This window comes from Plodia interpunctella, chromosome 20 (genome assembly GCF_027563975.2).
Source record: "Plodia interpunctella isolate USDA-ARS_2022_Savannah chromosome 20, ilPloInte3.2, whole genome shotgun sequence".
Classification (NCBI taxonomy): Eukaryota; Metazoa; Arthropoda; class Insecta; order Lepidoptera; family Pyralidae; genus Plodia; species Plodia interpunctella.
In genome coordinates, this window is record NC_071313.1 from 5,336,037 (window position 1) to 5,362,445 (window position 26,409).

Genomic DNA, 26,409 nt, shown 5'->3' on the forward strand with positions numbered 1-26,409 from the left:
GTTTGTCGGGAACTTTCCATTTTACAGTTTGGTTTAAGATTTATTGTTGAGATAAAACACAGATAATTGAAATGTGGACATTGAAACTTTGAATTATGAGAAAGTTGAATTATGAGATTTGTTTTGAAAATTTGCGAAATTTTGAGATAAAATTTAGCCTATAGCAATCTTGGATAATGTACATTTCTAATGGTGAAAGAATTTTTGAAATCGGTTTGGTAGTTTCGGAGATTACCCGCCTCGAATATATAAACTCACAAACGCTTACCTCTTTATAATAATAGTATGGATGAGTCACTTCTCATCGCGAGTCTACGCTGTGACGCTACGCTTACTTGTAGCGTAGTAAGCGTAGCGTCACAAGTCACAAGTCGTCTTGGATGGATGAATCCACTCACCAGACGTGTTGCAAGATATTTGCAAGGTGCTATATTTTTCTATTATTTTCCATGGTTTTTATCCATACATACCTAATTACAATTATAACAAAACAATGATGTTAAATGTCTTTCATAAAAAGTCAGGTGATTTGCACCTTTTATACACATAACAAAAAAATCTAATTTTATAAATATACATATACAAATTAAGCGGTTGCATGCACGAGGTCAGGTCAGCGTATCCACAGTTCCGCAGGAATCGCCGCAGACAACATGGCGGCCGTATCAGCTTTGTCGCTTCCTACATATGCTTTATGGGACTAGTTTAGCGCTTAACATTGTTTGCTTAGCTCTTAAATTTAAGGTTTGTTTATTTGTTAAACTAGATACGTTCTGGTAATAAAAAGTAACCTATTTATCACAGGAATAATGTAGATTCTTATTGGAGAAAGAGTTTTGAATCGGTTGAGTATTTCCGATGATCGTGGGGGTCCACGAACTAGTTACTTTTATTTAATGTCAATAACAAGAATTATATGGTGCTTGTATGATAGTGATGTGCTGTGACGTCACGATTTTTAGAAATAAAAAGTATCTGATTCGACTAGTCGGAAAATAGCCTAGTTGATTCTATTTTCAAATACTTCAAATGAAAATTTAAATGGATACACATTGAATTCTAATTTCAAATAAAATATTATTTTTTCTAATTCTAGCCTATTGGAATTCATTCTATTTTCAAATACAAATAAAAATGTAATGGCAACGTACAAACACTGGCTGGTAAGGTCAGCAGATCCGCAGGAAGCCGTCCAGACATGGCCGTATCTGGTTTGTCGTTTCCTCACACTGCTTTATGACTGCTCCAGTTTACTGCAATTTTTGTTCAGGTCAAGGATGGATTAGGTTTTGTTAGTACCTAATGCATAAAGATCTTTTGATAGTCAAAAATTAGTTTTCAAATTTATAAGATTTTGGTTGTGACTTTACGATTTGCCTGGCGCCAACCTTTCGGAATGCCGTTGTTCCGGCATTATAATCTGCTATAAATGGGAAAATGGTCACGTATTTCAAAAAACTTGGAAAAAGTAAACAGGTGAGTATATTATATCACTTACTTACCTCACGAAATCTCTTCACTCTCTATCTTATTTAAGACTTTTTCCGGTTATTTCCTCAGCCGTCGAGCGTCGGAGCCCAGGGTCCGCTTTCCTACTTTTGCGTCTCCACTTCGCACTGCCGTCGGCAAAACGAAATATCTTGTTTATAAGAATAGATGGAACAGTGAAAGAAAATAACGCATTCTGTTAAATATTTTATTACAGTCAATTTATAAATGTAACACACATCTAAACCTAGGACAGAAAATTCCGTAGTTACATTACAGTAGATTTTTTTTTAATTTTATACATTACAAAGGATATTAATCCATAAAGCATTTTACTTATTTCCGGAGTTTTGAAATAAATAGTATCTAGTTTTACATTTAATAGTTAATTTCAATTTTTAACATGGCACTTCCCTACTCTGAAAACAAGAATTAAATTAACAAATCTAATAACAAAGAAAATATTTACGCCACTTCTTGCTTAAAAGAAAGCTTGCTATTAATATAAAGTCATGTCAGATGCCTATAGGCAATTTGAATTATATCTGACACCAATTCTACCAAAAATACACTCCGAAGGTCGATATACTTCACCAACATAATAAAAACTATCATTTAATCAAATTGACAATAACAGCTCATCATTGACCAATAAGAGCAATCGATAATATTTTTAAACTCTAATTAAAACTAATCATAAGCTTCAAGTTTGTTAATTACATTTTTTACAAGAGTATTTTAGCTCTTAATATTGCATAGGAGTTTATCATAAAGCTATGCTTAATATTAACGTCTACATTAATATCTATATATTGACGATTATATATTCCTAATTCAATTTGTAAGGATAAGATTCCGCGCCATTTTTTTAATATTCATCTAAGTTTGTATAATGTAATTTATATAACAGTTATACAAATAGATCTAAACTATGGATACATACACAATATAGACATAAGGGTAACATATAACCTGTTATACAATATTGCATAATAACATTATGTTAAATATTTTGCATTTTACGTGTGGACGAAATGTGATGTATAGTTTATATTTTTTACACAACTATTATAAGGTAATTGTTTTTTTATACAACTAAGCAGGCAAACAGGCATGTGGCCCAGTTGATGGGAAGTGGTTACCGTAGCCTAGGGACGCGTGCAACACTAGGGGTGTACGCACACGCGTACTTATGACGCAAAATGAATATATTTTTTATAAAAAAGAATGCTGAATATTACGACAAACGAATTATGTTGTGAACAAGACTAGCCGTTCGGTCGCGGCGATTATCGCACGACTAATCGCAAAAATACTTTGTCGCAAGTGTGCTACGGTAATTTACGGAGCGAGCCTAAAATATTAGTCCGGTTATAAGAGTATTGTCTATACAATTGACCATTTACATTAGTCTAGAATAAAATGATGGCCGATTTATTTAATATCCTAACATATTCGATTAACATGACATTGATTTCACTAAACTTTTCAAGATACTTATGGGGCATAGTGACACAGTTACATATTCTATACTTATTCCATTTGATAAAATTAACTTACACTAAATGCCATACACAAAGCAAGTATAATATGTAGCGAACCGAAACAATATTCTATGGCGCCAATATTTTGTACCTGATTTATAATGACTGTCGTGAGCGGCGTATAGACGAGAAGCAAAATATACCTAGCGCACTGCGTCTGTCGCTATCTTGCTGCTTTTGTTGCTCATTTAGAACGTCATAGCTCTTTACATAAAGCAAATAAAACTTGTGAGTATTTCTAAACATCGAATACACTGAAAAGCACCAGCTTTAAAGCTGAAATAATCTAAGTCTATTTTGTTTCATTTTTTTGAAAAATCAATCGCGTCTTTCAATCGTGTTTTACCGATTTTCCTAAATGTAATATACTCGTAGTATTTACAGAATTCTTGGTCTCCGAGTACGTTAAAGTTATAATGGAAATAAACAGGCAATAAGTGAAAAACAAATATTAACAAAAATAAAATATTTTTTTAGAAGAATAACCTTCTCTTTATTTATAAATTGGTTGAAAAACAGAGAAATGCGATCATGAAACACTTTCCAAATTGATTAACTCTGAAAGTCACGACAAGACTATATTTTTAATATTTTTAATTTTACAGGTTATTAATTGACAGCATCGATGGATCCTCGGCGCTCCTGTATCTCATACTATGTTCTCTTGGCCATTGGGTCGCTGAAACACGAACATATAATCATAATTCGAACAATAATTTAAGAAAAATGAGCTAAATGGTTTAAATATTTAAAAAAAAACTAAATTAATAATGTACATTAGCATAATAATGTTTCAACTAAAAACATGTCCACTTAATTTTATTTTTAAATATAAATAAATACATAAATATATTAGGACAAATCACACAGATTGTGAATCATATCAGTCAATAAATTGTTAAATAAGAAAATGATAATTTACTTTTTGATATTTGGGACTTCATTAAATATGAAGCATCTACATGATTATGACAAAATTACACAAACGAAATGAGAATATAACAATGTATACAAAACTTATGCGGTCTAAACAAAGAAAACAAGTTTGTGGATTTATATCCATGCTGAGAATTCTATGGAATTAGGTACTCAAGAAGTACTTACAAAATCCATGGACAATTCAGAGTGTAAGTACTAAACAGGTTCAATAAGGGTTAACGTTACACATGAAAAGTTGCCTTATGGAGGTGTGGAAGCACCAATGTGGTGTCACCACTGTGGGGCAAACACATAGTTGATATTGGTTAATGATACCAGAGAGCCCCGTGTAGAATAATCTGTATTTATTTTGTGAAGTGACATCTTATATAGTACAATCTATGGCGTCGCCTTGTAACAGCTCAAATGTGATTGCGCTGAGTTATAAAATAAAAATATTGTTGATAAATTATAAATTCTATTTCTTTATACTACAGAACCCGAACTTGCTTTGGAAAGATACGAATGAAAAAATAAGGGGGAGGCCTTTGCCCAGCAGTGGGACACAACACCTACTGGCTAGAAAAAAAAATTCTTATATACCAATCACGTTCGGCTAACAGGGCTAGTCGCTTGCGACGTATTACGCGCATTATAATAAAAATTCCCAAATGAAATGTCTTGAGCAACTTCCCTCCATACGGTACCTTTTCTTGTGGAAATGTATAATGAATAAAAAAGCATATATCTATCATAAATATAGTATAGGCACAAAATATCGGCTGTGCTCGATTATTTTGTGTGAGAACCATCGGGGAACCATCAATGGGTTGTTTTATGCGAGTAGTGTGCAAACATCTACCTATATTTTATGACATTTCTTTTGTGCAGTGCTCTTTCGTTTGCATGCAAGACTTTTTTTCGAGCGGGACTTGCGGGACAAACGTGCTGAAAACAAATTACAATTGTTTAATGTACCGTGCAATGTATATGAACATATTCTAAACATTAAGGCATTGTTGAAACACCTTTCAGAGGTTAACCTGCATGCGCTAAAGAGGACTTTAACCTGTCCATAAAGTAAAATCGAGACCCAATTTTTGACAGACTATATAGGGCATACGTGCACACACTTGGACGTTTTGGTATCGCGTCGCATCGCGTCGTTTTTTCTCATTGAAGACAACGCCTTGGTGTCTGCATTTGCGCATAAATCTATTGTGTAATTCACTCTTCACTATCGTATCTATTCGCAATGAGCTAGCCAATCACATTTCCGTGTGGTTTTCGTTGCGTCACGATACTACATAGTCTCTCTCTGTATAGAGTCACGGCATTGTTTAGTTTCTTAGGGAAATAAGACAGTTTATAAAAGATAAATGAAAACGAAAGGATCAGACGTTTTTGTTTTTACATAACCACAAAAATCATGAACTATAAGTAAAACCATGCTATTATCAAAAAGTGCATCTAATTTGCAGATTTTCATTCACTAATCCTAATCATGCGCCGTAAGGGTTTGAATGCATTAAGAACAATATAATTAATATCTGCAATAACTAATATATTACAAATAGGTACCTGTATAATGCATATTTCGGTACATGTCGGGACAATTGCTCGAGACCTGTGAACAAAAGAAGAAAAGCGTTAAAAAAATAAGTCCGCCATATTCATTTTTAGATGTCTTTATAAAGGGTTTTATGTTTATGTTACGGGTAAACCCTGAAGTGAAACGACGGATCATTCTCACTAGTTCCAGTGGCAAATAGTTCCAAGTTCCAACAAGTGAGATTAATTTTTTCTTAAGTTAATTTTTTTAAAAAAAGATCCTTAACGACTTTAGCCGGCTAAACCTAGGTGCAGCCCGGTGTTCGTTGGTTAAACTTCGATGTATCGCGGATACCTTCGGATATACCTGGGTGTAAGCCTGTAACAGACTGGCTAGAACTTGGTGCAGTCGTAGATTATTTCATGTAGGTACCTACATCTGTTTTTAGACCTGACGTGGCATTAGTACCAATATAGGACTGCATATGATTTTCGACCATTCGCTGCCTGCATGCGTTTTCTTTTACATTTATTTACTTTTAGATGAAGTTATGCTAAGAGTTTAAAAATATGAATTAGTCAATAAAGTCAACGTACGTAATATTTTAAGGTTAAAAAGTTGCAAAAATGTTATCATAATATTGCAAAATAAAAATCAAATAATTTATTCAGAAATTAGGCCTGCACAGGCACTTTTTCACGTCATATTCTAAATTAAATAATATCGACCAAAGCTACAAACTATTAGCATTCTGAACGACCACCTGAGAAGAAATGCCGATAGAAACTCATTCAAACAGTGTTAGTCCCTATCATGCTATTTATTGCATATTTCAAACCTTATATTTTGCTCAATCCTCTATTGAACATTTCCCACAGTGTCTTATAAATTGTATCAACATTTGGAAGCCAACGGCCATTCTGCATTGAGACAGAGATCGTCTGACTAAACCACAGTGCACCGTATCAAATTAATTAACGGTGCCAGTAAATTATATTTTACACTCAAAGCCACGTCTTAGCCGGATTTGTTGACAATTTATTGTTGGAGCAATGCCTGTTGGCTTGTCTATTTCGAATTTTCGTACTAAATTAATGGATTTTCTATTTTAATTATTAGTTTTGATCGGATTTTAAACATTTTTAGGTTCACTCACACTTTGAGTTGTTTGTATACAACAAGCAAATATTATGATACCATACTAATATTAGAAACAAATATAGCTTTTGCCCGCGGGTTCGTCTGCGTGAATTGCCCACGAACCCTATGTCAGTTTATGTAACTCCTAAATATGTACGATATACATAGGTAAGTATGAGAAATTTTATGTGTTTATTTTTATGTTATTCTTTCACGCAAAATCTACTGGACGGCTTTTTATGTAATTTGGTTTAAGGATTTGGCCCATATAAGGTACTTTTTACACCGATATCGCTGCGGGGATTAATTCCTAGGACGTAAGTAGTAAATTACTAATTTAAATCACTATTTTAATTATAACGCGCGTAAATGCGGGTGGTGGGTAGATAACCAAATAGTGTAGTAAAAACACAGCTGAATTTTCCAAACCCAAAGATTCATTTTTACATGGACCCTGTGTTTCAGGGTTTCCAGAATGTTATCATTCTTTATAACTTCATCAATTTTCTCCAATTCTATTCGATGGTAAATTTACAAACGAAAAAGTTAGATCGATGTGTTCGCGCGGTGATTTTTTGTAAATACAGAAACACTTCTAGAAACGAATCGAGAAAACTGATGAAGTCACCTTCGATTGCCTGAGAATTGGCCCCACTTTTTGTTCTTCTTACGAGTATTCCTTGCAAGGATGAGAGTGAGCGAGTGCGTAAATATGTGAGCGAAATAGATATAAGGATTGTAATAAATAGATATGTACTGATATAAATAGATTTCCTTTCTCAATCTGGTTTATTTAGTACTGCAGGTTTTACGTGCAGTCGTAAATCGGAATGCGAATACAAATGCTGCAGTTAGAGACCGTTAGAGAATACGATCCCAATCGCTCTGACAAAGTTGCACTAGACCAAACTCGACTGTGGCCTCGTACACACGGGCGCTATTTGACACGCGTAAAAATGCTTTTGAAAAAACAAGGATATAAATTGAATTGCAACTATATATGGCAACGATTATTACAGCATATATATTTTTAGGGGGGTAGTGTACGCGAAGAGAGGTCTATGCTCAGCAATAAATGGAAAAAAACTGAGATGATATTTTTATGAATATCCAGTGCTTCTTGGCAGAATGGCTGGCAACATAATTGGATCTAGAGTTGTTGAAGCAGAAGAGCTAGTCTTTACCCAGCAATGGGACACAAAATAGACTTACAAAAATATTTTTACCACTGTGTGTTTGACGGTGAGACGTCGATAGCGATAAAAATGCGCCAAAGTCATGTTGCGCCCGTGCGAACTAAGGCTAATTTAGTTGTTAGATAACATTTTGTTGTTTTATGTATACCTGACCAACTGCATGAGTAGACTTTAGATTGCCAGTTTCCTTGGATTGAATGTTCCCAATGCTTATTTAATTAATTTATTGTTGTACCTTTTTAAAACCAGATACAAACCGACCGTATTATAAATTTGATGTGTCCGTGTGTTTGTGTGTCTGTCGTCAAGTGTATATGTCTGATTATGGTATGTAGCTCCTAAATGGTTGAACCGATTTTGATCTTTTATTTTTGTTTAAAAGTTGACATATTCGAGTCAAAAATACGAGTATAAATTTAAATAAACCCTATTTAAATTTCTACTCGTATTTTTGTCAAATTTTATATACAACTTGTTTAAAGGCATCAGCCATGACTTTTACAACGACTACAGTCATTTAGCAGCAAAATTAATAATTTATCAGGTCTATACCGTAGTGAGGATGAAAGAGAACGTAAGTTTTCACACTCTAATAAATAAGATACATTAAGCATTTTAGACAACGATAAATCGTCTATCTATATCTATACTTCTATACTATATATATAAAGAGGTAAGAGTTTGTGAGTTTGTATGTTTGAGGCGGGTAATCTCCGATACAACTGAACCGATTTCAAAAATTCTTTCACCATTAGAAAGGTACATTATCCAAGATTGCTATAATTTGCTTTGCTCAAAATTCCCACGGGAGCGAAGCCCCGGGCAACATTTAGTATTACATATTTATATTATCTAATTTTTACCAAGTTTCTTAAAAATACCGGAATTTTCTCCGAAATTTTCTATACATTCAAGCCAAAATAATATTTTAACAAAATCTATGAAAAAATGCAAAATCCTTTTCCTCTACTGATTAATGAGATCAGACGACTCATACAACATCCATTTTTAGACCTTACAGTTCAGGCTTACGAGCTAAAATCGCTAACACCAACGACACAACAAAGTACGTACAGTGCATGCATTAAACAACTGAATATTCTAAACTTTGACAAAAACTTAGATCACGTTGTAAAATCACATTTTACAGCTAAAGTTTTGACAAGCTTCGTAGCGTTAAAATTAATCGACTTGGGTTCATATAACCGAGATTGCTGGCACACTATGCGAGTGAAAAATTTTGTTGACTTAATGTAGTTCGACATGGGTTTAAAATGCACGTAAACTTTATGATTTTCTGTGCATTCTTGATTTTAAGTAATAAAAAACAAGATTTAATAATCTTGTTATGAAAGGAACTCCTACATAGATTGATGTTTGTAAATAATGTATGTAAATTAAAATAAAATAAAATAAAAATAAAATAAAATAAACATCTCTTATCTCTTTTTTACAAAACAGGCGAATCAGATGACACGACGGATCTCTCATACTAATTGGTAACTATAGAAAAGAATGAATTCTATTTCTTCAATTGGAGTTATAAATAAATTCATACAATTTCCTATTATTTTCAAGTAAATTTTTTTATCGCGAATTCGCTTTATAATTGTGAAAGTAAACTGAAGTTTCATTAACTGTTGCCGAATTTGAACTTCAAATTTTTCCAGTAGAGCATAAAGGCAGTTGACTCTCCGACTAACTGCTGTGTATCATATAACGGCCGGACGATGTCGACCGTTAATCTCACAATCGCTCAGTGTGCAAACAGCTTTATGTCCGAACTTCACTTATCTGAGATTTATCTGCACACAACAAGTTCACAATATCAGCGTTAGGGTTAGACAAACGCCCCGGGTGTTAGATACAAAGGGACGCCGCAGGATTGCTAATGATTTTTTTCGCGTTGTTTTTGTTTGCATAGTATATACTATGCGAACAAAAACAATACAAGCACTGGATATTTGGCCAAGTAGGATATTTTCCTCATCAGATTATAAACACACTCAGACAATACACTCTCAACATTTTATTATAATGACCAGCACCACTTATGCGCTTAAGCGCATATTAATATAAGCGTAGCCATATATTTGTCGAAAATTATATTATCATAGCCATTCCGACTCAACAAGAAGCAGAGACCAGCGGCGCACATATCAGCTTCAGAGAATTTATTTGCACATGACCTGGCGTAATGGCTATATAAGTCGCATTAAATACGGGCGCTTTCGAAATACAGATAGGGGGCGCCGCAGACATTTCGCCCACGTTACTTGTAGGACTAGCGCCGGCCCTCGTTCAAACTTCAGTTATGACGTGTTTATGTTTGTTCCGCTTTAACTTCTAGATAACGGTAATCTAGTTGGTTTAACTGTATGTTATTGTAGTCGTATTTGCTATTGTCTCGTAGTAAAAGATAATGATGCATTAACTTACATGCACATAAGTTATTTACAAATCTGAATAATATAAGACAGAGAATTTGAAGAACATACCAGCAGATCCTGTTTGTTAAAGTTGATGTTAGTCCGGACGGTGCAGTGGTGAAGAGACCACACTGGCGCCACGCTGTTATAGTGGAGAAGAAGAAGAAAATGAAGAACATACCGGCAGGCCCTGCTTTTTAAAGTTGACGTTGGTTTGGACGGTGTGGTGGTAAAAAAAAGCACTGGTATCCTGTTGCTGTAGTGGAGAAGAAGAAGAAAACGAAGTATATACCGGCAGACCCTGCTTCTTAAAGTTGACGTTTGTTTGGACGATGTGGTGGTTAAAAACAACACTGGTATCGTATTGCTGTAGTGGAGAAGATAAATAAATTGAAGAACATACCGGCAGGCCCTGTTTGTTGAAGTTGATGTTAGTCCGGACGGTGCGGTGGTGAAGAGGCTGCACTGGCCTCGCGTTGTTGCCTAATGGAGCCTTTGGAGTTAACTGGGACCCTTGCATCAGTCGCCGGAGAGCGTACATCTAAAGAAAATTAATTTTGTTATCAGTGGGCTTAGTGCGGGTATGCAATTAACTTCTTACCACAACGACAACTTATACTCTAAACACATACTCCAATATGATTGGTTCACTGCGTTTCACTTCGAATCGATTCGATGGTGAGAAGTAGAATGCAAATCCGCACTGAGCGCTTAGGCGATATTAAATAACGTCAATTAAAATTTTCTAGTCAATCTTATGAAATTACTCAGGAATAGAAAATACAAGTTTATTTGTTAGACAAATTAAAAAAACTTTCATTATTCATTTCGCTACAACTTTTGAACGGCTGAACCGATTTTGATCAAACTTATCTAAGAACCACCGCATAAAAATTAGCTATCAAATAAAAAAAACCGCATCCAAATTGATACACCCGTTGACGAGCTACGGTGCCACGAATCTTTTCGCACTGAGACGCAGACAATCACATATCGTAGTATTGTGACATGATGACAACTATACCACAATGTGATTAGTTGGCTGTATCCATCGATTATTATGTCTCACAGCGGTATCTTTATTGGAAACCCGGTTTCAAAAAAAAAAATCGGGTTAGGAAACCAGTTTCCAAACGATAGTTTCCAATGTGGCCGAAGGGGTAAATATACGGCAAATTTATGAATTTGCCGTATATTTACCCCTTCGGCCTATGTCCTGAGATAACAACGCGCAGGCATTGACCATTTTCTGAATGACTATAAAACTGACTTTACATTAAAACAAGCAGACATAATAGTATCATCGAAGATAATTTCAGCTTTTCAGCTTCCTTATTCAACTAAGGATGCCGAAATCCGTACGAATTGTAGAAGAAAAAGTAGAAAACCCCATGGATTCCGACGCCTAACGGCTGAGGAAACCAAGATACCCTCCAAATGAAGACAATACTTACCTCCTGCTTAGAAATATAGATGGGTTTATTGAAGACAATCCAGACTGTAGTCTCCCAGCACCCAGGGTGGGTCGTGGAGCCCTCATATGTCAGGTACTGTTGAGTGTTGGGCAGTAATGAGCTCAGGGGCAGGTGTTTGATGGGGTATGAACTGCCTGTTAAGAATTGTTCTGGTTATGATCAGGAGTTCACTTATTTATAGTAAGTTTCCAATAAATACAATGTTTTTAAAAAGCTTTAAGGTACTCATTTTCCACTGCATATCTTGCATATTTCAACACCATAAAAAATTGCAAGATATTTTTTTGGCAGGTCCCTAATAATCCACAAATCTATTAAATAATACTCAAAAAAAAAATGCCGCCCATACATCTATTGCCAAAATGCTCTACAGCAAGTAAAACCTAGTCTAAATGGCTCCATGAATTTATTAAATACAGTCAGCTACAGTTATAATTTATATTTTAGTAATTTAAAATGGTTATGACGAAATAGTATAAACATAAAATGAATACATTATAGTAAATAAATTATTTAATCTTGTACAGTCAACAGCACATCGAGTTACGCTGCATGGACCTCAATGGCGCGGTAATAACGGCGAGTTTGCAATGAATTTACTCACCTCTGTAATTGACTTTGTTGAAGGCGCTAGTGATCAACCGCAGCTCTTTATTTGTAGGTTCACCGATCTAGAATAGAAAATAAAATACCACTGAAAACATTTGAGTAGTTTTTTTATTATTCTACTAATATTATAAATGCGAAAGTTTATTAGAATGTGTGTACCTAAGTATTTATGTTCGTTACTCTTTCAGGTAAAATCTACCGGACCGACTATAATGAACTTTGGTACACGGGTAGAATATAACCCGGAATAACACATTGGGTATTTTTTATACAGAAAATCCCTCGGGAGCGAATCCCCGGGGAGCAGCTAGTACATGTGTATAAACACATTATGTTGAGGACTAATATTTTTTCCATATTTTCAAACAAACAAATTTCGGCGTATTAAAATAATTTAGTTTTTATTTAAGTACCTAGTTTGAATAACAGCTGACGCGAGTGAATTATTTAATACTCCAAATCGTTAGCGGGATAGTTTAGCGAAAGATTCATGTCTCTAACTCTTAAATTTGAACGCTAGTATTAAGTTAGCTAGCGGTTTCGAGTCTAAATAGCCAAACTGTTAACAAAATGTGGAGCCAGAATTTGGATATATGAAAGAAAAACCTACTTGCACCATAAGAGATATGCCGACGACACCCTGCGACTTGTGTTGCGCCTCAGACATGTTGTGGTACAGCTCCTTGTTGAACCCGTACAGCTGGATCTGGTAGAAAACAGAAAATATCCAGAATCATCGATTACTTTTTCGTCATGTAATGTAAGGGTGAGTATTAGCACTACTGGGGCATTATGTAATCTGTGGTAGCACAGTCAAATTGGACGTCGATTTCAACCGGCGCGCCGCTAAAATGGCGTACATTGCATTTTTTGCGCATGTTAAGTTAACGTCAAAGTTGAGGGTGCATATCACCCTAAAGATTATATCTACTAAATGTGGTTACATGTGTATATTTATTTCAGCGGCTAGGCCGTTGTTTTAAAAATATCTGAGCTGATATGATTTTTTTCAATTATTCGTTACTGAAGCATATTATCCTTATCCTTACATATTATAAAACAAGTCATCTGCCTCGCCTTTCTATCTGTTCGCGATAAACTTAAAAACTACAGCACGGATTTCCATGAGGTTTTCACCAATAGATAGTGTGGTTCCTGAGGAAGGTTTAGGTGTATAATTGTGTCGCTAGTTAAAATAATAAAATAGAACATCTATGATCGCATATCAGTTACTATATACCTAGTTTAGTAGATGTGCTTCAAATAACGTTTGATTATGAACATAGGTGTGTGGTTCCATAATTTCAATAAAGGTGACGCCAAATTTTGCGTCCTTTTCATTCCTAGTTTTCTATTCTTTTTTTAGTCTGTTGATGTGTTTCACTGTTACATTTTTTATATTAAAATCATTACTAATTATTATTTTTAAATGTACTATTAAAATAGCTTATATAAATATGGCCTTGTGAAGATTACATTAAGTTAACCTATGTCAGTGCTATAACAAAAAGTCCGAGCCTAGTCGTGCTAAAAATAAATAAATAAATAAATAAATGAGAACAAACCACACATATTGAGCTAGCCAAAGTAAGTTCGAGACTTGTGTTATGGGATACTAACGCAACGATACTATATTTTATAACAAATACATATATAGATAAACATCCAAGACTCCAAGGGCCAATCAGAAAAAGATCCGTTTTCCATCATGACCCGACCGGGGATCGAACCCGGGACCTCTCGGTTCAGTGGCAAGAACTTTACCACTGCGCCACCGAGGTCGTCGAAAGAGTAACAAACATAAAAAATGGCGTTACAAAGACAAAGCCACCGCGATCGCCTCAGGCACAACACCTCTTCAAGTAGAAACTAAATTAATCAACTAATTGGTTGGATCAAAGTACAACGTTCAAATAATATACAATAACAGATCAGGACTTTATCAATACGTCCAGTTACGGCCTCAATCCGTCGACTATTACAGTTAAATAAACTGAACTGACCTATATAACAATAATATTTTTAATACATCACTATTCGTTTTACAAAATGATATAAAGATGCTTGATTAACTTTTAAAGTGACAAAAATAGTAAAAAAGAACATTACATTCAGCCAAAGAAAAAGAAAAGAAAATTCTAATTATGAAAATTGGCGGTACAATGGCGTATTGGCACAATGTATTGTGCGTTACCCATTTTGTTATAAAAAGTGTACTTTTTATAAAATATTTTACAAAATGTGTGACGTTATATACCATAAAAAGTATATGTAACATTATAATATAGTAGTTTTTAATATGTTGAGACCTATTAAACAGTCCAGTTTTGGTAGGTTCATTGCCCATCCGTAATATAGAAAATGAATGAACTGTAACACCATTTTGATAATTGGCAGAATTGATTAGGTCGTTATCCAAATTATTGGTTAGAATCGGTCGATTGCTGCTCTTTCGTGGCAGTTCGGTTTTGGGTTTGATTATTTAGTATTCTGATAATATACAGTGGTAGTATAATTAGAAACACTACCAACGGTCCTTGACATTATGTGACAATATGTTCAACGACTTATCATTTATCAGAAAAACAATATAAATCCAACTATACAAGTGCAGTTTTAATATTACATTACGGACAAACATTTATTAATATGTTTTATGTAATTAATATGATTAAGAAACAATAACAAATAAGTATAAAAAAAATATTTTTTAAGTATTGTTATTTACGAAATAACTACTATCCACACGTACCAATAGTTACAAATTAATATTTAGTGGCGTATCCTTTATTTTCAATAACAGCCTGCAACAACATTGGCATCGATTCAATCAATGCCATGCTACTGTTGCCTAACCTAGGATGTGTGCCCTTGGTCACCTCGTACGACTTCCGCGGGAGGATATGGAGTGGTCCTATTCTAGGACGGAAACTCACGCCACGTATCATATCGTCACACACATATCATCAGTTTAATATTATTCTAAGCAAAAGTTATTTAGGATTGGAACAGTTTGCAGAAAAAAACAAAGAGCCATTATCGTCCCCCAATTTCGACACGCATCATCAGATCGCGTTGGAAATGAAATTCCAGGACCTGAATTCCTAAACCGCGGTCCATTGTTATACTTAACCATCGAAGTTCAAAGGAAAGGTGTAAAATCTCAAAGTCAAAGTTAAAAGCAACTCGATCCCTCGAGACTAATAAACGATTTTAATAATGAACCTAAATTTAGGGTGTTAATTTGTAATGGAGCCGTTTGAACTAAGTTTAGAAGTTAAATTTTTGAATCGTTTTGACTCAAAGAGAGTGGTTCGTGTAATAAGACCTTTCGTAAATATATTATGAATTTTTACTCTCAAAAATCTATGTTACAAATCTGATTGAATTTTATTTACTTTGAGGATAGCGGATATACATTACCAATTCGGAATATTTAACCAAAGTCCAAATGAAACATTGAAATCTACTAATGCTTTTTCCGATAACGACTGCAAGTCACAGTCCATTTAGCATCTATAAATTATAGTGTCCATGGATGTCGAGAACCAATAGGGATTGATTATTGAACTGACTGAAATCACATGACAGATAATAAGAATACATATTACATAATGTTTGCGCAAGTTTGGATGCGAGTGAATTTTATTCACAGTAACGCAATTTTATTGGACGGATTATGAATGTCAGAAGAATAAAAGATAACGTGAAGATTGTGCCACACTATATAAAGTCATTTATTAGATAATATTAAGTATATGTAGTCTACAGAATCGTAATCTTTAATTATACACAGTGTACGATTTAGGTATAATACGATTTACGACAACTATAATTTAGGTAGTTAGAATTGTGTCAAATAGGAAACAATAATATTTTCTAATAAAATCAATAATCAAGTGTAGCATAATTTACAGTAGGTACCACTTTTTGAAAATGTTCGATAATAAATAAAAGATAATAGATAGGCTTGGCTCAATCTTGAATAGCACGTATGTAATGGCATTTTATTTCAAAATACTTACGATACCAAAGACTTTGAATTTGACATCTATAATACATATAGATTTATGCACAGTGCTAGGAATTTACAGGGAAATATCCGCAAAATGTCAGGAATGTCGGATCACATCGGATACCTGCTGCGGTCACCGCCGCATTCCAAGGTAATATTGAAGCTTAATGAAGATACTGTTACAAAGACTGTTTTATTAGTCTTCAAAATAACTCGTTCTTACCGTATATTTATTTAGCTACTCAAAAAGTGAAAAAAGGCTACAACCAATTTTATTTGTGGTTAATGCGTGTCTTTATTTTTTGAGTCAAATGAAAAAGTTTAACAGTGATCTGATTTCCAATACAGCTCAGAACGTCACAAAAATTCACAATTTGTTTTTTGTAACTCCATGTATAACTTTTTAAGTCAGTTTCTACAGAAGTGTGACCCTGTTTTCGTTGGTTCTTCCTCTCAGTTGTCCTGTTCTGTTCGAAGACCGTAACTTTTGAATTGCGGAGACATGGCTGATGATATAGCTATTTTTGGGAATGTTTTTTCTTATCAGCTGTCAATCCTTATATCTCTTTGTAGCCTTCATACGAGTAGGCTGAATGGTATGTGATACGAGGCTACAAAATTAATTATTCACGGAAATAATTATTATAAAAATATAACTAGTACCTATGACAACTTAGAGGGAGGGAGGCAAGGCCAAAACCTGAATTAAACTTTTTTTTAAACGATGAAACTAAAGACTCAAAAACCATTGAGGAAATGTACAGAACAGAAATAAATCTTCTATTAAAAAAATATTAATAAAATATTGTTTAATTTACTACAGTTTTTATTTTTACGATTCTTATTTCATCCTGTGGAGTCTGAGCCTTAACCCCAACACCAAGAATCAATAGTGCGCCAGCGACAACTAATAAAACAATTCTCTGATGTGTTCCTCCCGGATAAAGGAAGGGTAGACATATTTGATTTGCTAATTAAATGTCAGAAGGCGGAAGGGAGGTGAGAGATGCCATACTTAGGATTCCGAAAATAGCTGGAACACCTTCCTATTTTAAGGACAGATATTCAGACAGCCTCATTGAAACAGATTACTGGATTCATTCGATATATTAGAAATTATAATACATAATTAGAATAATATAAAAAATCACACTAATGCTATCTGTTGAATTTTGCTGGAACAGCGTCTGCCCCACTGGACATGATAGTTTGAATTTGTAATAAATTTGGATGCAATTATTTTATATACAAATTATTTGATTATTATTAATATATGTTGAGTTAGTTTTTAAAAATAAATGTATGTTTGTTAAAGAGAAAAATGAAATTGAATTGACAATTCGATAGTAGGCAACATGGCGGCTTTACCGCGCATTTTCGAAACGATTCAAAAACATTCTATAATAAGTGGCAGTCCAAAATCAAATTAATAAGTGACAGTCAAATTTATATGAACGTAAATGCGCAATGTTGCAGTTATGCAACAAACAGTTTATTTCGAAAAAAGCATATCAAACCAATGAATTTACAGAAAACTATTATTTTCTTGTCTTTTTTGATTTACTGTATGAGTGAAATACAAAAAAACAATTAGGTATCACTTACCTTCTAGATTTACATAAAATTCAAAGAACATCTCTCACTAACAACTTTTCCAAATTTACGTACGCCCGCGATTTTTACAATTCAAATTACAAAGTTTAAAAATCTCTAATTGAACCGCCACGATAACTGTCAAAAAGTTCATAAAATTTTCTATATTCTATGGTAGAAAACATTCGGATACGTGTACCTAAACCATTTTCGGTGTTTCTGAAATGCAACATAGCGAATTTAAGGGTTAAGTTGTATTTTTAATGATTATTGAGAAAATGTGATTATTTTTTTTTATTTTTAAGCAGTTTTATATGCATAGTCATTTTATTTAAATACATTTAATTTATTGTGCACACAGCTTGTTACAAAAGTTACATGTTGTCTTTGTCATACTTTTGTAACAAAATATTTAAGAAAAGAGTCAACACGATATAGCTCATAACATTCTGTAATGTTTGCTGCGTGGCATATTAGCAGATGAAAAAAAAACTGTGTATGATTTTCTTACCTCCCCAGGAAACGTGTGATGATCGATCTGATGCTCCGACCCTCGGTTGTCTTCCATCCCATAGTGGAAGTAGATTTCTTCGAATTGGTACCTGGACCGGAAGATTTATTCATTTAATATATACATTTTTTCTTGTATGTTCTATAAATTATGTGGTATTTTTTTGTAGGTCTAGGCCTACAAAGACCAAGAAAACCATATAGACACCGGACGAGCGTAACCAAATGAGATAGAAGATTCAACTTCCCGGCACAATGCGGCTAATCTCAGAAAGCACCAGATTGGGCCGGGTGCGTGATGCGGGACAAAAGATGTTCTTTGTCTCATTTCTTCTCATATAAGTATGTTTAATACGTACAACTTTAGCCCAGTTTTGGATGATAGGATAATAATTAAATTATAACCTGTATGAGAGTGGTCCTCCACTGATGTTGACCTGATGTTTGGAATCCTTTTCCACTCGGAAGACCAGGGACTGTCCTGTGTTCTGGAGAACACCGCTCACCTGTAGACAATATACATAAAATATCAATCTCTTAATCCTGGAGATAATAAAAACATTTGAACAATAGGACCGCAATCCGATAGAGAAATGAAAGGCCATAAAGCATTGCTGTCTTCTTTCTCCTTCTTCATTCCCAAAGTCAAAGTCCTAACATTTATTCAGAAAGAAAACCATCTCAGGCTTTTTATCGCGTTAAATTTTAAATTACACATTAAGTATTTCTCAATAATCTACAAACTACTAGCATTTCGGAACGACCACTGCTGAAAAGAAATGCCGGAAGAAACTCGTGTAAACAGTTTTGGTCCCTATCATGCCAGTATGTGTATTTAATTTCGATTCGATAGTGAGAAGTGAAATGCAAACTGGCACTTCGCCCTTCACTGATCGTGACGACTCTTCTACAACTGTGTTAAACCTTCAAAAATAATTGAAAAAAAAAAACGATCAAATTAACTCCGATTGCGTGAGAATCGAACGGAACTAATCCCGATCTAGCGTACCTGAATTACAGAAAATGGAAAGAGAAATTAATCTGACATTAAAACATTTTAAAGCTAATCCATCAAGTGGGTTATTCTTGTGAATCACACTATAAGTAGTGGTTTCGCGGGCGATTCTATCAATCAATCGGTCACACCTTGATTAAAGCTAGCGCGCTTTGAATCGCGATGACATATTGCTTGTTGACACGCAAGCCACGCCAGGCTGATACGTATAGTGGCTGGAAACGATACTTTAAGTTTTATATTACTATATAAATAAATAAATATAGATGGACAAATTGTATAGACTTGTCTTCAAAGTTGGTTCGTGACTTTTGTTGTGGAATACTCTGCGCTCTGCTCTGCGATCATCAATGACAGCCTTATTTTCTCCCACTGGTGGGAATAGGCCTTGTTTAATAAATGCCATGCTTCTCGAACCCGGGACCTGCAGTGTAGCGTTCCGGCATGACCATTAGGTTACAAGATTATTTAAAATATCCAGTACAGTCGGCAGCATATCACAATACCCAAATTCATCGCTATCACCGCGGCATATAAAAATATGCAGGAGGAAATTTGACATGCGTTTACAACAAACCAACTTATATGGTTTGGTGAGAACGCGGAGCTGCTGTGGAATATATTTGATAAGAAAATAATATAGTTGATTCAATAATCTTTTTTCCTATATTATTTTTCGCGGGCTTGAGTATCCTTATCATTTTATACACGCAATTTATACTTTACTAAAAGTGAAAAATATATAGTGAGCATACGAAATCAAAGGGGTCACATTTTTATTTTTCTTGCGCATCCTTAATTGTCACAACATATATCATCACACACCTAATTTAGCCTTAGAACCCCAAAAATAAAATACTAAACGAGAACTAATACAAATTGCTATGCTTTACACACAACACTTATGTGCCCTTCTATGAGTTTCTCCTTTACAATATTTCCTCCAGAACGAACAGTCTACTTTCCCGTTTGGTCAATTTTGAAAGTTTTGTTCGTTTTCCCAAATTGAACATTCAATAATTCAACTTATGTTTTAACCTCATCCAGCAACTTTAACTTGTACAAAGCAGGTGTGCCCTGGCCTTTTGAGTTCTAAACTGCTGTAAAAGATAACGCCCAACTATTATGTAAAACGTAAAGAGATCGGAAGATAACAGCGTCATTAAGCAGAAATATTACCATGTCAGGGCATAACCAAGTATGATATATGCCTCGATCTGAAGTATACTTTAGGAGTTTGAAAGGATAGAGTCAATATTGTTACTACTATGAATATCTTACTTCCTACTAATACCACTAATATTATAAATGCGAATATTTGCGAGGATGTATATGTGTATGTTTGTTACTCTTTCACTCAAAATCTACAGGACGGATTGTTTAGAAATTTAGTATTAAATTAAATTTAGTATTTTTTTATCCTGAAATTCCCACGAGCGAAGCCCTAAAAGTACTCTTCTTCATAGTTGTATTCCTCATGGATGAGGGTCGTGGTCATTACGTGGAATTAAACACACAACAACTTTCTTGACATTAGTAATGGAGTAGTTTGCCATTGCATTCTCCATTTCACACACACAAGTTAATATAATCAACCAGTGTGCAGGTTTCCTCACGATGTTTTCCTTCACTGGACCTAAAAGAAGCCCTAAAGAAACCCTAAAAAGTACTACTGCTAGAAAAATTCTGAATAACATTTATTCAGAATCCTGTTATCTATATATATAGAGTCCTGTCTCCCATTACACTTACCTCATACATAAAAATCTATTTGACAAAAATTAGAATTGAAGCGTAAACTGCATCACTGTAACTTTATTCCACATAGATTATTTTATTCATATATTTCAGAATAAAAACTAAATGATAGATATACATGTATACATTTGCATGGCATTACGGTTTGTAATTCAGCCTAAATAATTTTGTGCGACCGATTAGGATGATCGCCATCGGCAAACATCGGCCGCACAAATAAAGAAACGGTACAGAAATAGATTTAAAAATTATTTGGTATTAGTTGGTACGTTGGTGTGTCGTCAATGTTGATTGATATGCGTGCCAAAGGCCAGACAACTAGTGGAGACGACAAAGTAGGAAAGCGGACCCTGGGCTCCGACGCTTAACGACTGAGGAAGATACCGGGAAATGTTGGTGCATTACGTATTTCTTTGTTTTAATATTAGACTGTGGCAATTTAAAAAATACAAGAAAGCCTTATGATTCTTCTGACGATAAACAAAATAATAAATTTTCATTATGTTTGATTAAAATTTAAACCATGTGAATAGAGTGATATTTTAAAAATGACAAATTTACTGGTAATTTTTAAATTTTCGGATGTCCTAAGTGTACAGTTTAATTCGTATACTCTCCATAATTTATGCGTGCCATTAGTGTATCGGATTTATTTCAAATGGGCTGCACTGGTTACCATAATCTTCAATCAGGCTATTTTAATCTAAGTTGAATCACTGAAATTGTTTATTATTATTATTTGTATCTCTCAAAAGTTTCACGGGCCGTAGCCCGGTCCTTTGAGGCTTGCATGGGGACCTGGGTACAACATGTAGAGGCCTTGTGAGATGTTTGATCTGAAATGGTGTGGGGCACGATCCAAAGCGTGCTCGCAAGCACTATTATTATTTAGAGTAGAAAAAGAGAAAACCGTACGAAAATCCGTCTGGTAGTTTTTATCTTTATCTCGTTCATAAAGACAGACAAACGCGACTTCTTTATATACTTACGTACATACGACGCTACTTTATATAGATAAGTAAGGATTACTTTTTTTTAGTGAGATTACATCTAGGTAAATAGAACTAGCCTAACAGCTACAAATCAGCATTTCCAGTTTAAAGTTTCCTAAATTATATAAACAGAAACCAAATGACGCATTTACCAATGTAATTTTTTTACCAAGGAACGAAAAACAATCTATTTCAATTTATTAGCACGATCACAAATCTGTGTGAATAAGTGCATCCGAGTATTATTCATTTAGAGTGAGCCACGGTGCATTGCTATGCTAATGTATGCGGTGATAAGCATCGTGGACTTTTGCAGTTATAACTTTTTATTTTTATAGTACAGCTTGTTTAATGGTCCGCCAGGCTTATGTGCTTTTTGTTAAAGCTGTCGCTTGGTGACTAACATATAATTTAGAATCATAAGTCAAATAAATTATTTATTATCTTTTACAGAATGACCAAAGATTTTTGCCTCGTCGCCAGCCGAAATATGAAAAGTTACATTTAATCAAAGTTAATTTATTTTTAAATTAAATTTAAAAATTTGAAACTATTGAACAATAGTCTACTCGATTGGGTATAAAATTAAATGGTTATATAACCAAATATAATAATTATAAATGTCACTTCTTTTATTAATAACGAAATTTACTATTTCGATGTCATAAAAGTATATTTAATTTTTGTGGACTTTTTGAGTCCATAATCCGTGACGTCACAAAGTGAGATGGAAGATGGATAGATAGGATGATTATGATAAACACTACTTGCTTTCTCCCTCTTTTTATTGACGACCTCCATGGCGTAGTGGTCACAACGCTCGTAGGTTCTAGGTTCGATTCCCGGTTCGAGCAAATATTTGTACCTGTGATCACAAATTGCCTTCAGTTCTGGGTATATTGTGTCCGTTTCTGTATTTAAGTCCATTGGACACACGATACAAGCTTAATTTTAGTGTGTGCCGTTGAGTGTAGACCATTTCTTTTTGTCTATAATTATATTCAAAAATACTACGTCCCGGCTGGTATCAGCCAACAAAAACATGTCCCCGGCCTATCGGCCGCTGTTTTAGCATAGGATTATGGCGCAGTTGCTATGCTAATGTGGCGCCCGCTACCAACTAAATGTTTGTGAATAAACAGCCTAAATGTAACCACGATAGTAAGGCCTGGACGCGGTTCACAATGATATTCGGTTCGATTCCTGTTCAATGTTGGACACATACCCTCTTGTTAAATCATTATCTTTATCTCACTTTAAGTCGGTGTAAATTAACTTTGATCATATGTAGTGGCATGTAGTCACGCCCTAGTATAGGACCACTCCATATCCTCCCGTGGATGTCGTACGAGGCGACTAAGGGACATATCGCTTTAAAAGGTTATAGGCAATAATAGCAATCCCAAAGAGAGTTGACGTCAGGCAGGCGGTCGGTAGGAAAAATCATAGCCAAATCTTTAAAAAAATGCGTCTGACTGCGTCCGACTGCGTAAGACTGCGTCTAACTGCGTCTAACTGCGAATCGATTTGATGGTGAGATAAAAATAGCAAAGTCGCACTACTCACACAGCTTTACTTACCTTATGCTTGTCGAACTGTATGTCTCTGAGCCACGGGTCGAACAGGAGTTTGTCGGGCTCCACATTGACGGGGCTCTGCCGGCGGCCTTTGTTACACATGCTCCATTGCGGGTTGATCAGCCCCCAGAACCCTGGACCTGGAGCGAAGAATACATTTAGATCTAAACTAAAATAATCTTAGCTAGCGGACCCTGGGCTCCGACGCTCTATGCTGCGGAAGAAATGGGATACGTTTAAATAAAAATAGATAGAGCCCAGTGGCTCTACGGTTGGCTGAAAGTGACATAAAAAAACCTAAAATATGAAAGCGGATCCTGTGTTCCTATGTTTTCGTTTCTGGTTCCAATGGCTATGGAAGATACAAAAATTGCGCTCAGATGTGAGAGAGACGGCATTTTATTTGGAAGATATACAGCCATAGGTACTTGTCTAAATAAATTATTGACACAAAATTAGAAAAATTCTGCCATTTAAATATAAGTATATAAAATATATTCTAACATACAAACGCTCAATTTAAACTAAGCTAACGGAAAAATTTGTTGTAAATAAAAAAAAACAAATTGTTAAGCCGGAAAAATACACGCAAATCTCAAGTTTCATGAAAATTAGGTATACGGCAGCATAAACAGAAATATTAGCACATAAAACAATTTTCACATTCAATGCCAAATTCCTTTTCACTGTCACCAAAAGCTAAACAAACCTGAAGGAAAAATAGGTCACCAATTTTGTCCAACTGAAAATAGTTTAAAATGATGACCGGCAGAAATGCGTATCAAAATGGACCTAATGCCTATTGAAGCCCTTAATGTAGTTACACGATATCATATCAATGGGAGTTCGGGACACCGCAAAATTCGGCCATCAGCGCAGTGAATCGTGCATAATGTGTCCCCACGTTGAGACACTGTGGGGACATTACTGTTATGTCAAAAATTATAGGTTATGTCGAGTGATGACTATATATTTTTATTATAATAGACATTTCTTTGTCATGGCGCGTTTATTATGTACATTTATAAAGATATGTTTTGGATAAAGAAAAACACAGTTCTTACTACGATTTGACTGAATCGTAATTGATCATGAAGATTTAGAAATATTAGAAAATCTCTCTCTCTCATAGTCGTTTTCTTTATGGCTGAGGGTCGTGGCCATTACGTGGAATGAACCACACACAACGACTTTGGCACTACTAATGGAGTGATTTGTCATTGCCTTTTACATTTCACACATTGTATAAGTTTGATTTAAAATTAAATTAATTAGTAATATATTTAATAAAAATTAATGGCTATACATACAACGTCTATTAATAGTCATTAATTTTTATACACGTACAGACTAATCAAATTATACCAATAAAAAAGCGTTATCAGAATAGATCAAAAAAAAAGTATTCTCTCCTATCATATTTATGTAAGTACTTAATTTAGATGATAAGAAGAGAATTATAATTTAATTAACGACTTTATCGCAATGGGTAACACTGTAATGATAGGGCTAGTTATTAATAAATAATTTATTGATTTATCTTATCAAAAAAATATATCTTAGTAAATATTGTCAAAGACGGACATATGGAATAGAAAAGTGGAGGTCTCTGTTTAGTACTGTGGTATATAAAAGGGATATTAAGAAGATCTTGAAAGATGTTTAACACCGTAAACTTTCTCATTATCACCTATGACGTAATAATTACCTACATTACTGCAGGTAATTATCACGTATATGAAACATTTTTGAAGTAAAAAAGTCACAGAAATATTTAATTGCGTTACACACCTTAAGCATTGGGTTAAAATTATCATCAAATGACATATAGAGCTACTAAACATATGGTACCACCATGGATATTGTTGGCAAAGTTACTTCCAATATTGAAAAATGTAGTACAGTTAAGTTCATGAGGAAAAAGATAAATAACACCTATTTAAAGCTTTAATTTTTACATATGCTTAGATCGCCTATATAAGGTATCGCAAGTCACTTCGACCCATAAATTTTTGATAACAATTTTTTAAAATTTATTTTCAAAAAAAATTCAAATAAAAAATTCAAAATAAATGAAGGTTGTAGAATCACTGCTGACACAGCCTTCAAAATTTAAAACGAAAATTTTTTCGCGGGCCCTGTGAGTCACAGCCCCGAAAGAGATCATAGAGAGAGAGAGTAGATCTTCCACGCTCATACAACCTCTATTTTGTATCTAAGCTCAGTGTGCTCTAACATTGAGTGCGCGCTGTAACGACACAAGCGGGTGCATCATTAAGATGTTATCTGCATCATTACCCGGCCGTCATTACCCGGATATGGGTCTATTTGTCCTCGATTTTTATGGCAAGTGGGTCACAATAGTATTGTCTATTCTGATTACTAAAAGTGATGATATTTATGGATAGCTTCTTCATATTTTTATTAATTACTAGCTGCGCCCCGGGGCTTCGCTCCCCTGGGAATTTCGGCATATAAAGTACCCTATGTATTATTCCAGGCTATTTTCTACCAGAGTACCAAATTTCATAAAAATCAGTCCCGTAGATAATGCGTGAAGAGGTAACAAACAACAAACTTACTTTCGTATTTATAATA

At 34.5% G+C, this 26,409-nt stretch overlaps 1 protein-coding gene across 4 annotated transcripts in view; it reads right to left on the reverse strand.

Annotated features, from left to right (window-relative positions):
- Positions 1-1,682: 1,682 nt before the first annotated feature.
- Positions 1,683-26,409, reverse strand: part of LOC128678769 (carbonic anhydrase-related protein 10) — a 49,411-nt gene continuing 24,684 nt past the window's right edge. For 3 of the 4 annotated variants that reach the window (XM_053760557.2, XM_053760556.2, XM_053760555.2), the window contains exons 4-13: positions 23,815-23,951; positions 18,875-18,975; positions 18,471-18,561; positions 12,962-13,057; positions 12,347-12,413; positions 11,722-11,876; positions 10,671-10,808; positions 5,532-5,577; positions 4,813-4,898; positions 1,683-3,711 (exon numbers count right to left, since the gene is read on the reverse strand). In XM_053760557.2, the coding sequence (XP_053616532.1) occupies positions 4,813-4,898; positions 5,532-5,577; positions 10,671-10,808; positions 11,722-11,876; positions 12,347-12,413; positions 12,962-13,057; positions 18,471-18,561; positions 18,875-18,975; positions 23,815-23,951 (917 nt within the window). In that variant the 3' untranslated portion in view covers positions 1,683-3,711. The remainder of the gene's footprint in view (positions 3,712-4,812; positions 4,899-5,531; positions 5,578-10,670; positions 10,809-11,721; positions 11,877-12,346; positions 12,414-12,961; positions 13,058-18,470; positions 18,562-18,874; positions 18,976-23,814; positions 23,952-26,409) is intronic. The other variant, XM_053760558.2, reaches the window with a different exon arrangement.